Raw genomic sequence first — 12411 nt, forward strand, 5'->3', positions numbered from 1 at the left:
GTGGGTCTCTGCCCACTGAATATTCCTGGCAAGCTCTGTCATGGCCAAGGAACTCCGAGTTCCTCTATGATGATTGATGTAAGCCACTGACATTATATTGTCCGAGTGAAACCTGATAAACTGGGTTGAAGCTAACTGAGGCCACGTCAAAAGAGCATTAAAGATGACCACAAGCTCTAGGATATTTATGGGAAGAACCAAATCTATAATGGTTCCCAAAAATACCACTCTTGTAGCTGGAATCAAGGAACTTTTTCCTAAATTCATCTTCCAACCGAGGGAGCGCAGAAAAGACAACAACAACTCCGTGTGGGAGCTTGCTTGTTGAAAAGATGGGGCCTGAACCAGAATGTCGTCCAGATAAGGCGCCACTGCAACACCCTGCAACCGAAGCACCGCCAACAACGCTCCCAGAACCTTTGAGAAAATTCTGGGAGCTATTGCAAGAGCAAATGGAAGAGCGACAAACTGAAAATGTTTGTCTAGAAATGAAAATCTCAGAAACCTGTGATGGTCCCTGTAGATGGGAATATGCAGATATGCATCATTTAAATCCACTGTGGTCATGAACTGACCCTCCTCAACCAAAGAAAGAATAGAACGACCTGTAAGAAAGCATCCGCAAAAAAGGAATTGGCCAACTTCAGAGCCTTGATCCTTTCCTGAATCTCCTCCAGAGAAGTATCTTGCTGAAGAGAATCAGACAACGCATCAAACCAATATGCTGCCGCACTAGTGACAGTAGCAATACACACTGCATGTTCCCTGGTGAGCATACATCCTTTTAAGCAATGCCTCCAACTTCTTATCCATAAGAATGATGGTTCTATTAGCCAAGGTAGATATTGCTCCCTCCACGATCTGGAACAGGAAACACTTCCATCGCGGAAGGAACATCAAAAAACGTATTAAGCTTACTAGACTTCTTAGGAGTAACTATGACCGTCGCGTCAGAGTCATCCAAGGTAGCCAAAACCTCCTTGAGTAACAAACGGTGGTGCTCAAGCTTAAACCTGAAGGAAAAAACGCAGAATCAGAAGAAGGAATTACACTGTCAGAGTCTGAAATTTCACCCTCAGACGCCACAGAAGTATCTTCCTCCTCAGACCTATGGGATGAAACATTTGACATAACTGCAACAGAGTCAGAAACCTTATACTTCCTTTTGTGCTTCCCCTGCAACACAGGAAAAGCGGACAAAGCCTCAGATACTGCCGAAGATATATGGGTCACCATACCCTGTAAAGAAATAACAACCTGAGACAAAACGCAGGGCACTGCATGAGAAGAGGATAAGGATTGGGATGAATGGGGAGAAAGCTGCGGTATAGCTTGAACAGGAGACCCCTGAACAACATCCGCCTTATACAATGAAGGCTCTGAATCAAAAAGCCTATCCCTGTAATGCAATGTTCTCTCAATACATGAGGAACAAAAAGGGATAGGTGGCTCCACATAAAGTGCAAGCAACAGCTTGCAGGTACTCTTGGTCCATTTTCCACAATGAATAATAAAAACAAAAAAATAATTTATTCAAATAAATGCTGCAGAAAAAAATAACCCCAAAATAAAACGTTACTATCTCTTTAAGAAAGTAACGTTAACATAAAGGGCCAGAAATTCAAATGAACCCTGAGCCCTTATCAAGCACCTATACACCTCAACAAGCCTTGCTGAGGTGCTTACCTAAAGACCGGAGGATAAAATGAAAACAAAAACAATCCGGACTCCACTCTCAGCAACCACTAACGCCAAAGAAAAAGCCGACAACCTCTCACTTCCGTTACTAGGAAGCAACTGAAGGAAAAGCGTGCAAAGACTCGCGCTAAACAAACTCCGCCCATCGTGGGCGTACACAACCACCTCCCGGCCGGCATGACACTCATCTCAGCAAAACAGCCGCTGGGAGTAAAAAGAAACTGCGTGACCAGTTTGCGCTTCTTCAAGTGTAACCTACACAAACAACAAATAACCTTCATAGAGCCATAACAAGGAATAATAACTAGCACTCCTAAAAAAAAAAGCCAGAGCCAGAATACCTAAAGCCTCTAACAGTGCCCCACAAAACTGCTACAAAGTAAAAACACCTGCACACAAGCAGGGATATTATCCCAAGAAAATTAACCCAATAAGTGCCAAACTTTCTGTTCACATACCAGAAATAAAAATAACACTTACCTCCATAACAATCTGCCTGGCAGCAGGGCAGCTCACAAGGTTTGAAAGGCATCATCCCTCACATGAACCTGTGGAAACGAAAAAGACTGAGTAAACCTGCTCAGGCTTTTAAAGAAGGGCAGCACAAAACTACTTGGGAGGCACAGTGGGGATTATACCCCACAAGTTCCAAAATTCTTAAAAGCCACCACTGCTCTACTGAAGAGACTGACATGGACTACGGCTAAACCCCAAAAGACCAGAGCAAACTTGCACTACTAAAAAAATAACAAACTCTTGATTGAAGAAACAGACACCTAACTTTACCCCTCCTTGCAACTGATACAAGCAAAGAGAATGACTGGGGGTTGTGGGTAAGGGAGTGGTATTTAACAGCTTTGCTGTGGTTCTCTTTGCCTCCTCCTGCTGGTCAGGAGTGATATTCCCAACAGTAATTATGATGATCCGTGGACTCACCCTGTCATTAGAAAGAAATTGAGGCCGAATTATCAAATGTCTGTCGGACCTGATCCGACAGTGCTGATCAGATCCAACAGACATCGCTGAATGCAGAGAGCAATACGCTCTCCGTATTCAGCATTGCACCAGTAGCTCACAAGAGCTGCTGGTGCAATGCCGCCCCCTGCAGACTCGCGGCCAATGGGCCGCCAGCAGGGAGGTGTCAATCAACCCGATCGTACTCGATCGGGTTGAATTGTGGTGATTCCTGTCCGCCTGCTCAGAGCAGGCAGACAGAGTTATGGAGCAGCGGTCTTTAAATCGCTGCTTCATAACTGCTGTTTCTGGCGAGTCTGAAGACTCGCCAGAAACATGGGCCCTCAAGCTCCATTCGGAGCTTGATAAATGGGCCTCATTGGGTTTAGTATCCCTTTAAGACAAATGTTGGCTTTGCAGGATTTTATTATAAAAAAGGTTCATAGAAAAATTGGGGAACCAAATACTATAAACCAAACAGTTTTGTATCTCCCAGTGTTTGGGTTCAGTATGCTGTGGATTAGAGAGACAATTTGTTAGAGTCTGTGACTCATTTAGCAGATTTGATGCATATAAATACAAGAAAGAGTAAGCGGGAGATAAAGTATTCTACAAAAAAGTTCATGGAACTATAAAGCAAACAAAAATAAAGGTCCTTCAAAGTATGTTCTGAAATACTACTGAGTGTAGTAGTCGAGTTTAGGGAGGTTGTATGGTGAGAAGTGGTGTGGAGAAGGTTTTTTTTTTTTTTTTTTTTTTTTTTAAATGAATGCTTTAAGGGCTATAAAACAGTAATTGTTGGAATAATAACTAAACAGTGTGTTATACTTAATAGAAATCATTTAAATCTTTATTATTCATCATTTTAAAAGGATTTTACCATTTTTTTTCTATTTTTAACCTAATTTTTGAAGGGTCTATTACTTACTGTCACAAAAGGGGTTGTGGTCTTCACAGGAAGATGAAGGAATATATTTTCCTTTCATCTGCTGTAGCTGTAGTCAGTTTATTGCCCATGCTCAGTAGAGGACTTTTGATGTAAAATCATGTGACAGTAGAAAAAGCTGTGTGATGGTAGCAAGAAAAGTTGTTTGTTGTTTTTAACACAATCTGTTTCTTTTTATGTTTATTTTGATTTAACATATATGTTTTTACTATTGTGGACCAGGATGGTGTACTACAACTAACACAGTGATGGGGAAGGAGAGACAAATTTCATATATGAAACAGAGTGTGGTCAACTGGGTACATGAAAAAGAAAATATGATCAAATTATTGTATGGCATAACATGAAACATTAGTTAAAAAAAGAATAGATGCTAGCAAATATGTCATGGTTCTTATTAAGAATGCTGCCTTAATATTTTTGTCTGCGCCAACCTATGTCTGTAGGTTTTTATGCTGTACCTGCTCAGGAGAGAGATGTACTGCTGTAGACTCCATAGAGATTGAGGCAGGGGAGTGATCCGTGGGTATGGAAAACTGCAAACACAAAAAACTAATTAGAAAACGAAAATTTAAAGAAATGCTGAATTTAATTTTTTTAATTTTTTTTTTTTTTTTAAATCCACAAAGCTGTTACCCTTATTTTATATACAGCGTTTTTATAACCATGCTTGTTGATAGTTTAATGAATTAAAAATGATATACACATTTTTTTTTCTTTACATACACACACACACACACACACATATATATACACACACACACACACACACACACACACACACATATACATATATATATATATATATATATATACACACACACACACATATATATACACACACACATATATACACACACACACACACACATATATATATATATATGTATATACACACACACACACACACATATATATATATATATATATATATATATATATATATACACACACACATATACATATATATATATATATATATATATATATATACACACACACATATATATATATATATATATATATATATATATACACACACACATATATATATATATATATATATATATATATATATATACAGACACACACACATATATATATATATATATATATGTTATAGAGAAAACAAGGAGTGGCTCGCTGCACAGCGCTAATCAGATGTTCCAAAATAAGTAAAAGACCTAAGATGTGATAGTACCGTGATATAACCTTTTACAAATACACACAGTAAATAATCTGACCGTTCTAAACTAGTAAGCGGTCACTACTGTAATAGAGTATTGGCAGTATCAATTGAGTTAAAGAACTGCTATAAATAGACACAAAGTAAAGTAAGTAACAACATAAAACAGAAATGAAACCAAAGGTATACGAAAAAAATGTAGCAATGTGGCTAAAGGTCTTCTTAGCACTGAGTTCAAAGGCTACTATAATACAATAATACAGTCTTATACAGGATCTGCAGTACAGATATTTAGTCCAGACTTGTAATACTTCTAGACAGTGAACGACAATCCTTGTAGGGGCTCACAGCCTACTTACTTTCGTGGACCTCAATCACATGAGGTAAGATACAGGTATAGTCGACGGTAGTCTGCTCCACCGTTCCCCAGATGGTTTGCCTCAATTCCCGTGTGAAATCCCAAAAGGTTGTGGCCTTCTATGGGTTAGCGAGGCTCCGTGGGATGTTCGTGACCTGTTCGCCTCCCCAGACTTATCTCCCTTCACCGGGAGAGATGGTGACCTTCCTCTTACGGTTCCGGTGTCACTGGTTGAAGCAGATGCGCATGGCAAACGACTACCGGAGATGATCGGCTGATGAGCTGCGAGTACGGTAATACGTGAATCACAGGAGTAAAATAGTAACGGATTTACCTGAAAGTTCTATAACCAGATGCTCTCACATCTCATCTGGTTATTAGTTACTAAGATTTACCTTTACTACCTGCTGTGTTCTGGAAGTGGCTCACTGGCGTTGTTGTTTATTTATTTTTGTGCATTATAGAACTTTCAGGTAAATCCGTTACTATTTTACTCCTGTGATTCACGTATTACCGTACTCGCAGCTCATCAGCCGATCAGCTCCGGTAGTCGTTTGCCATGCGCATCTGCTTCAACCAGTGACACCGGAACCGTAAGAGGAAGGTCACCATCTCTCCCGGTGAAGGGAGATAAGTCTGGGGAGGCGAACAGGTCACGAACATCCCACGGAGCCTCGCTAACCCATAGAAGGCCACAACCTTTTGGGATTTCACACGGGAATTGAGGCAAACCATCTGGGGAACGGTGGAGCAGACTACCGTCGACTATACCTGTATCTTACCTCATGTGATTGAGGTCCACGAAAGTAAGTAGGCTGTGAGCCCCTACAAGGATTGTCGTTCACTGTCTAGAAGTATTACAAGTCTGGACTAAATATCTGTACTGCAGATCCTGTATAAGACTGTATTATTGTATTATAGTAGCCTTTGAACTCAGTGCTAAGAAGACCTTTAGCCACATTGCTACATTTTTTTCGTATACCTTTGGTTTCATTTCTGTTTTATGTTGTTACTTACTTTACTTTGTGTCTATTTATAGCAGTTCTTTAACTCAATTGATACTGCCAATACTCTATTACAGTAGTGACCGCTTACTAGTTTAGAACGGTCAGATTATTTACTGTGTGTATTTGTAAAAGGTTATATCACGGTACTATCACATCTTAGGTCTTTTACTTATTTTGGAACATCTGATTAGCGCTGTGCAGCGAGCCACTCCTTGTTTTCTCTTTAATTAATACAGTGTGATTACACGTAAGGGTAGTGTGAACACACCTATAGGCCCACTCCAGCAGCTTTTCATCAATAAGTGTTTGCTTTAGCGCCTCCAGTGTGACCTAAACCTAGGTTTAGTTCACATCTAAGAAAATCCTTTTTTTACACAAACATATATATATATGTATAAACAAAATAGCTCATTGTGTAGTTCATTAACAAATCTAGACAGGCCCAGAGGCTTGTTTTCCCACAGAAAACCTCTGAATTACATTGTTTCCAATGCAGCAAAGGATTCTGCACACCTTTTTACTTCAGTCTGCTTTTCAGCAGGTTCCCTTTACGCCAAAGTATCGCTGTTCACACAGCTTATAAACTTAGCTAGGGTTAGTGCAGTGATTCATAACCATCCCAGATGATAATTTAGAGCGCCACTTGTAATCTAGCCCTTAGTGTTTAAAGTCCTTGTTATTGATTCAAAGTATCTGCTTGCTATTCATTGGAAAATAAAGAAAAAAGGTTATCTCTTGTCTCAAATGAAACTGAACTGTTGCAAAACCAATAAAATATTATTGTAACTGTTCCGATCAGCCAATAGAATGCAAGCTCAATCTGATTGGCTGATTGGATCAGCCAATCGGATTGAACTTGAATCTGATTGGCTGATTCCATCAGCCAATCAGAATTTTCCTACCTTAATTCCGATTGGCTGATAGACATTCTGTGTTAGGACGTCAGAAGAAGAGGATGGATCCGCGCAGGAGGTCTTGAAGATGGAGCCGCTCGTCGTCGGATGGAAGAAGATCGAAGATGCCGCTTGGATGAAGATGTCTACCGGTCCGGATCTCCTCTTCTGCCCGGATAGGATGAAGACTTCTGCCCAATGATGGACCTCTTCAGCCGGATCATGGACATCTTCAGCCCCTGCTTGGGCTTGGATGAAGACTTCGGAGCCTGGACCGATCGGTGGTACCCGGCGAGGTGAAGATAAGGTAGGAAGATCTTCAGGGGCTTAGGGTTTATTTAAGGGGGGTTTGGGTTAGATTAGGGGTATGTGGGTGGTGGGTTGTAATGTTGGGGCGGGGGGTATTGTATGTTTTTTTTACAGGCAAAAGAGCTGAATTCTTTGGGGCATGCCCCGCAAAAGGCCCTTTAAGGGCTAGTAAGGTAAAAGAGCTTTTCTATTTGTATTTTAGAATAGGGTAGGGCATTTTTTTATTTTGGGGGGCTTTGTTATTTTATTAGGGGGATTAGAGTAGGTGTAATTAGCTTAAAATTGTTGTAATATTTTTATAATGTTTGTAAATATTTTTTTATTTTTTGTAACTTAGTTCTTTTTTTATTTTTTGTACTTTAGTTAGTTTATTTAATTGTATTTATTTGTAGGTATTTTATTTAATTAATTTATTGATAGTGCAGTGTTAGGTTTAATTGCAGATAATTGTAGGTATTTTATTTAATTAATTTATTGATAGTGTAGTGTTAGGTTTAATTGTAACTTAGGTTAGGATTTATTTTACAGGTAGTTTTGTATTTATTTTAACTAGGTAGCTATTAAATAGTAAATAACTATTTAATAGCTATTGTACCTGGTTAAAATAAATACAAAGTTGCCTGTAAAATAAATATAAATGCTAAAATAGCTACAATATAATTATTCGTTATATTGTAGCTATATTAGGGTTTATTTTACAGGTAAGTATTTAGCTTTAAATAGGAATAATTTATTTAATAAGAGTTAATTTATTTCGGTAGATTTAAATTATATTTAAATTAGGGGGGTGTTAGTGTTAGGGTTAGACTTAGCTTTAGGGGTTAATGCATTTATTATAGTGTTGGCGAGGTCCGGTCAGCAGATTAGGGGTTAATACTTGAAGTTAGGTGTCGGTGATGTTAGGGAGGGCAGATTAGGGGTTAATACTATTTATTATAGGGTTAGTGAGGCGGGAGTGAGGCGGATTAGGGGTTAATAACTTTATTATAGTAGCGGTGAGGTCCGGTCGGCAGATTAGGGGTTAATAAGTGTAGGTAGGTGGCGGCGACGTTTGGGGTGGCAGATTAGGGGTTAATAAATATAATATAGGGGTCGGCGGTGTTAGGGGCAGCAGATTAGGGGTACATAGGGATAACATAGGTGGCGGCGGTGTGCGGTCGGCAGATTAGGGGTTAAAAATTTTTAATAGAGTGGCGGCGTTGTGGGGGGACCTCGGTTTAGGGGTACATAGGTAGTTTATGGGTGTTAGTGTACTTTAGAGCACAGTAGTTAAGAGCTTTATGAACCGGCGTTAGCCCAGAAAGCTCTTAACTCCTGACTTTTTTCTGCGGCTGGAGTTTTGTCGTTAGATTTCTAACGCTCACTTCAGCCAAGACTCTAAATACCAGCGTTAGAAAGATCCCATTGAAAAGATAGGATATGCAATTGGCGTAGGGGGATCTGCGGTATGGAAAAGTCGCAGATGGAAAGTGAGCGTTAGACCCTTTAATGACTGACTCTAAATACCAGCGGGCGGTAAAAACCAGCGTTAGCACCCCCTAACGCTGGTTTTGACGGCTAACGCAGAACTCTAAATCTAGGCGAAAGAAAATTAGACAATAGAAATAGGTTTGAAAGTTGTTTTTTTAATTGCATGTTCTGTCAATAATAAAAGTTTAGTCTTGACTTTACTCTCCCTTTAAGACAAGATCATGTTTGAAATTCACTCAAGCCAATTTATCTATATTTTATAGCACTACCAGTGTCCTCCACAGAAAAGTTTGCCAGCAGAAAGGGGACAGTGTAATATAACATTTTCTATAATTTATAAATATTACATAAGCTATCCAATGCACAAATGAATTGCATATTCTAACACAAATTGGTTTAATGATAATTTGAGCAACAAACATAGAAAACGTTTAATATTAACTTATCTTATCTTATTATTGGCTTAAATTTTATCCAGATGGTCTGTAAAATCAGTTTGGGGTGTGCCCACTAGAAAGACCCTGGGGAAAACACTGGCTACGCTAGTGGACTGTAATTTATATATATAAACAAGAACCACTAGAAGCTTAAAAAAAAACAGTAGGTAAGAGATACGCTCACACAACAGATTTTGTAAATGTTCAGAAATTAAATTATTCCCATGTTCATTTTATTAGGTTGCTGATGTCTCACTGGACAGAATGGAAACTGTCTCAGAAACCTCACAGAAGAAAAACAAATAGCTGTTCGTGACCATTTTGTAGCATTCTACAGGAGTGGTCAAATTAGGGTTAGGGCCTCATCAGTGAGGTGCAGCCATATCCCTCCAGACACACTGAGCAACGGGTCCACATCTGGATTCCCGCATCACGCTTAAGGAGACTTCCCCAAGAGTCATAATTTGCATAAATAAAAAGAGAGAAACGCTCAAACTGGGAATGAACAATAGCATAATAGCTTGTTCTATGGCTAGTTACCCCAATAAGCAGCCTCTTTTTGCTCAACATGTGCTTTTCACAGAGAATTAAAGGTACACATGGACTATTTTAATGGCAAAGATTACATATATGGCATTTGATTAGCTAAAGTCTACCATCACTTTAAAGTAATCTCTGAGCAGCAATGCAGATCTGCTCCAGAGTTGAACATGACTGGTGATTGTATGCTACACACATATACTGCCCCGACTGGTTCACTGTTCAAGCCGTTTGAGCTGGTGCATTATGGGTACGCAGTGCATTTGTATATGAGGTGTACAGTATACATTTTTTTTTCACAGTTGATTTAATATAAAAAAACAAAACATGTTTTGCATTTTCGCATGTTTTTGATTTAGAAACAAGATTACCAGTAAGTGATATTAAATATTTTGCATAAAAATGGCAGCAGCATTTCTCACATTTTAAAACATGTTTTGTAATGAGCAGCCAATAGAAACTATAGATAATACTTTCTCACTCTATCAACTGCATTTATGCAATTTCACAATACCAACTAGGCAAGATTTCATATGCGGCACAAGCTTCAGCATAACTGATGAAACCCGTGCCGCCCATAATTTCCCCTCGCACATTGGGGAATCACATAAACCCCGCTGGCAGTTCATAAACTGCCGTAAGTCGGATAAACCGTGGGTAAATACACATTGCTGGAGGCGTCAGTGACTTACGGCAGTTTATAAACTGCCGGCGCCTAAGAAAGTTTAAAAAAAAAAAAATCTCCTGTAAAAGTCTAACCCGCCTCCCAAAAATAAACCCGACACGTCAAAGCCCCTATATCCGCCATTACCCCACATCGCAACTAATAATAAAAGTATTAACCCCTAAATCGCCAACCCCCACAACGCACTATGCCTATTAAACTATTAACCCCTAATCCGCCATTCACCCACATCGCAATCTACCTAATAAAAGTGTTAACCCCTAAATCCTCCAACATCGCAAAGTACCTAATACATCTATTAACCCCTAATCCACCATCACCCCACATCGCAAAGTAACTAACCTATTAACCCATAAACTGCCATTCCCCCATATCGCAATAAACCTAATTAAGCTATTAACTCCTAAACCGCCAAACCATTCAAAACGCAAATAACTAATTTAATTACTAAGCCCCGTAACCTAATACCCCCTGAATTAAACCCAATTACATTAAATACAAAAATACTAAGTTATAATTAAAATAAAAAAACCTAACATTACTTAAAAAAAAAAAACTAAGATAAAATTAAATTAATCTAAAATTACAAAAAAATCAAAAGTCTAACATTACAGAAAAAAATTAACTAAATTATAAAAAATAAGGTCTTCCTCCAGGCGGTGAAGTCTTCTTGGAGGCGGCGACATCTTCCAGCACGGGGAGCTCTTCTAGCTTCATCCAGGACAAAGGCGACGCAGAGCGGAGGTGACCCAGTGGCGGCTCGTGGGTTATTCAAATGGGGGTTCACTATATATATATATATATATATATATATATACACACACACACTATATATATATATATATATATGTATATATATATATATATATATATATATATAGACTGCAGCACTTAGATTGAATAAGATCACCTCTTCAGTCAAGATTTTATTTAAAATTCTACACTTGTTTGAATTTTTTTTTTGAAGCAGTACAGATTTGTACAAAATAATAGGCAAATTATCATTTGCATAAATAATAAATAAAAAAAACATTTCAAACAAATGTAGAATTTTAAGATAAAATCTTGACTAAAGAGGTATAATGGGGCAGATGATGCAGTTAGAGATATTTCTTTGATAGTGACACTAGCTAATAAACTAAACAGCATTAATTCTCTAACAATATAGCCAGTCTTTTTTATTTATTTATTTTTTGCCTTTTTTTCCCCCTCTCTTCTCCAATATTTTTTTAAATTGACACCAGGTTGACATAGAACCAAAATAGACAGATAAAATTTATGTTAATTTCTTTTTTTAACTGTTGAGGGCAGACAGTATCACTAATCATGAAAAATTTAATTATATTTGCTGTCAGAAAAGCGATACTACAAATGACCACTAGAGGTCCTCAGAGACAAAAATATTTTTTATGAAAAAGAAAACAAATACAATACGTGACAATTTTATAAACATTTTAACAGTCTTATGATTAGTGCAGATAAGATGAAGAGTAAGTCGCCTGCTAGTGCTACAAGACACCTACTCACATAAAGGCTGCTGCTCTGAGTTAACACACTCCCCTTCCTATTCCTAGTAGCAGTGCCACTGCCTGCTCTCAGCCTCTCACTGACTGCTGGAGAGACACGGGGGAGGAAGTTTAGAATCAAAGACAGATGTGGGACTGGAGTTCCTTACCAATGTAGCTACGGTAGACAGTACCTGCAGCTGTTAGTGTAGGGCTAACGTAAAAACAATCATACCTTACACATTCCTTTGTGACATACAGTTAATCAAAAAGTCCACATTTTCCTACAATACAGACACTCTAAAATGATTTATAAAATGTGCTACCAGTGCCTACATTTGGCTATACTAAAAGTAAAGGTATACATGTCTAATTGTCCATAGCAAATGTCAGTGTAAATTCCATGTCCAGCAGTAATAACAC

At 38.4% G+C, this 12411-nt stretch overlaps 1 protein-coding gene across 3 annotated transcripts in view; it reads right to left on the minus strand.

The window, feature by feature from the left end:
• Nucleotides 1-12411, minus strand: part of TOM1L1 (target of myb1 like 1 membrane trafficking protein) — a 263459-nt gene that overhangs the window by 97080 nt on the left and 153968 nt on the right. For all 3 annotated transcript variants that reach the window (XM_053708296.1, XM_053708287.1, XM_053708301.1), the window contains one exon: nt 4060-4134. In XM_053708296.1, the coding sequence (XP_053564271.1) occupies nt 4060-4134 (75 nt within the window). The remainder of the gene's footprint in view (nt 1-4059; nt 4135-12411) is intronic.

This window comes from Bombina bombina, chromosome 1 (assembly GCF_027579735.1).
Source record: "Bombina bombina isolate aBomBom1 chromosome 1, aBomBom1.pri, whole genome shotgun sequence".
Classification (NCBI taxonomy): Eukaryota; Metazoa; Chordata; class Amphibia; order Anura; family Bombinatoridae; genus Bombina; species Bombina bombina.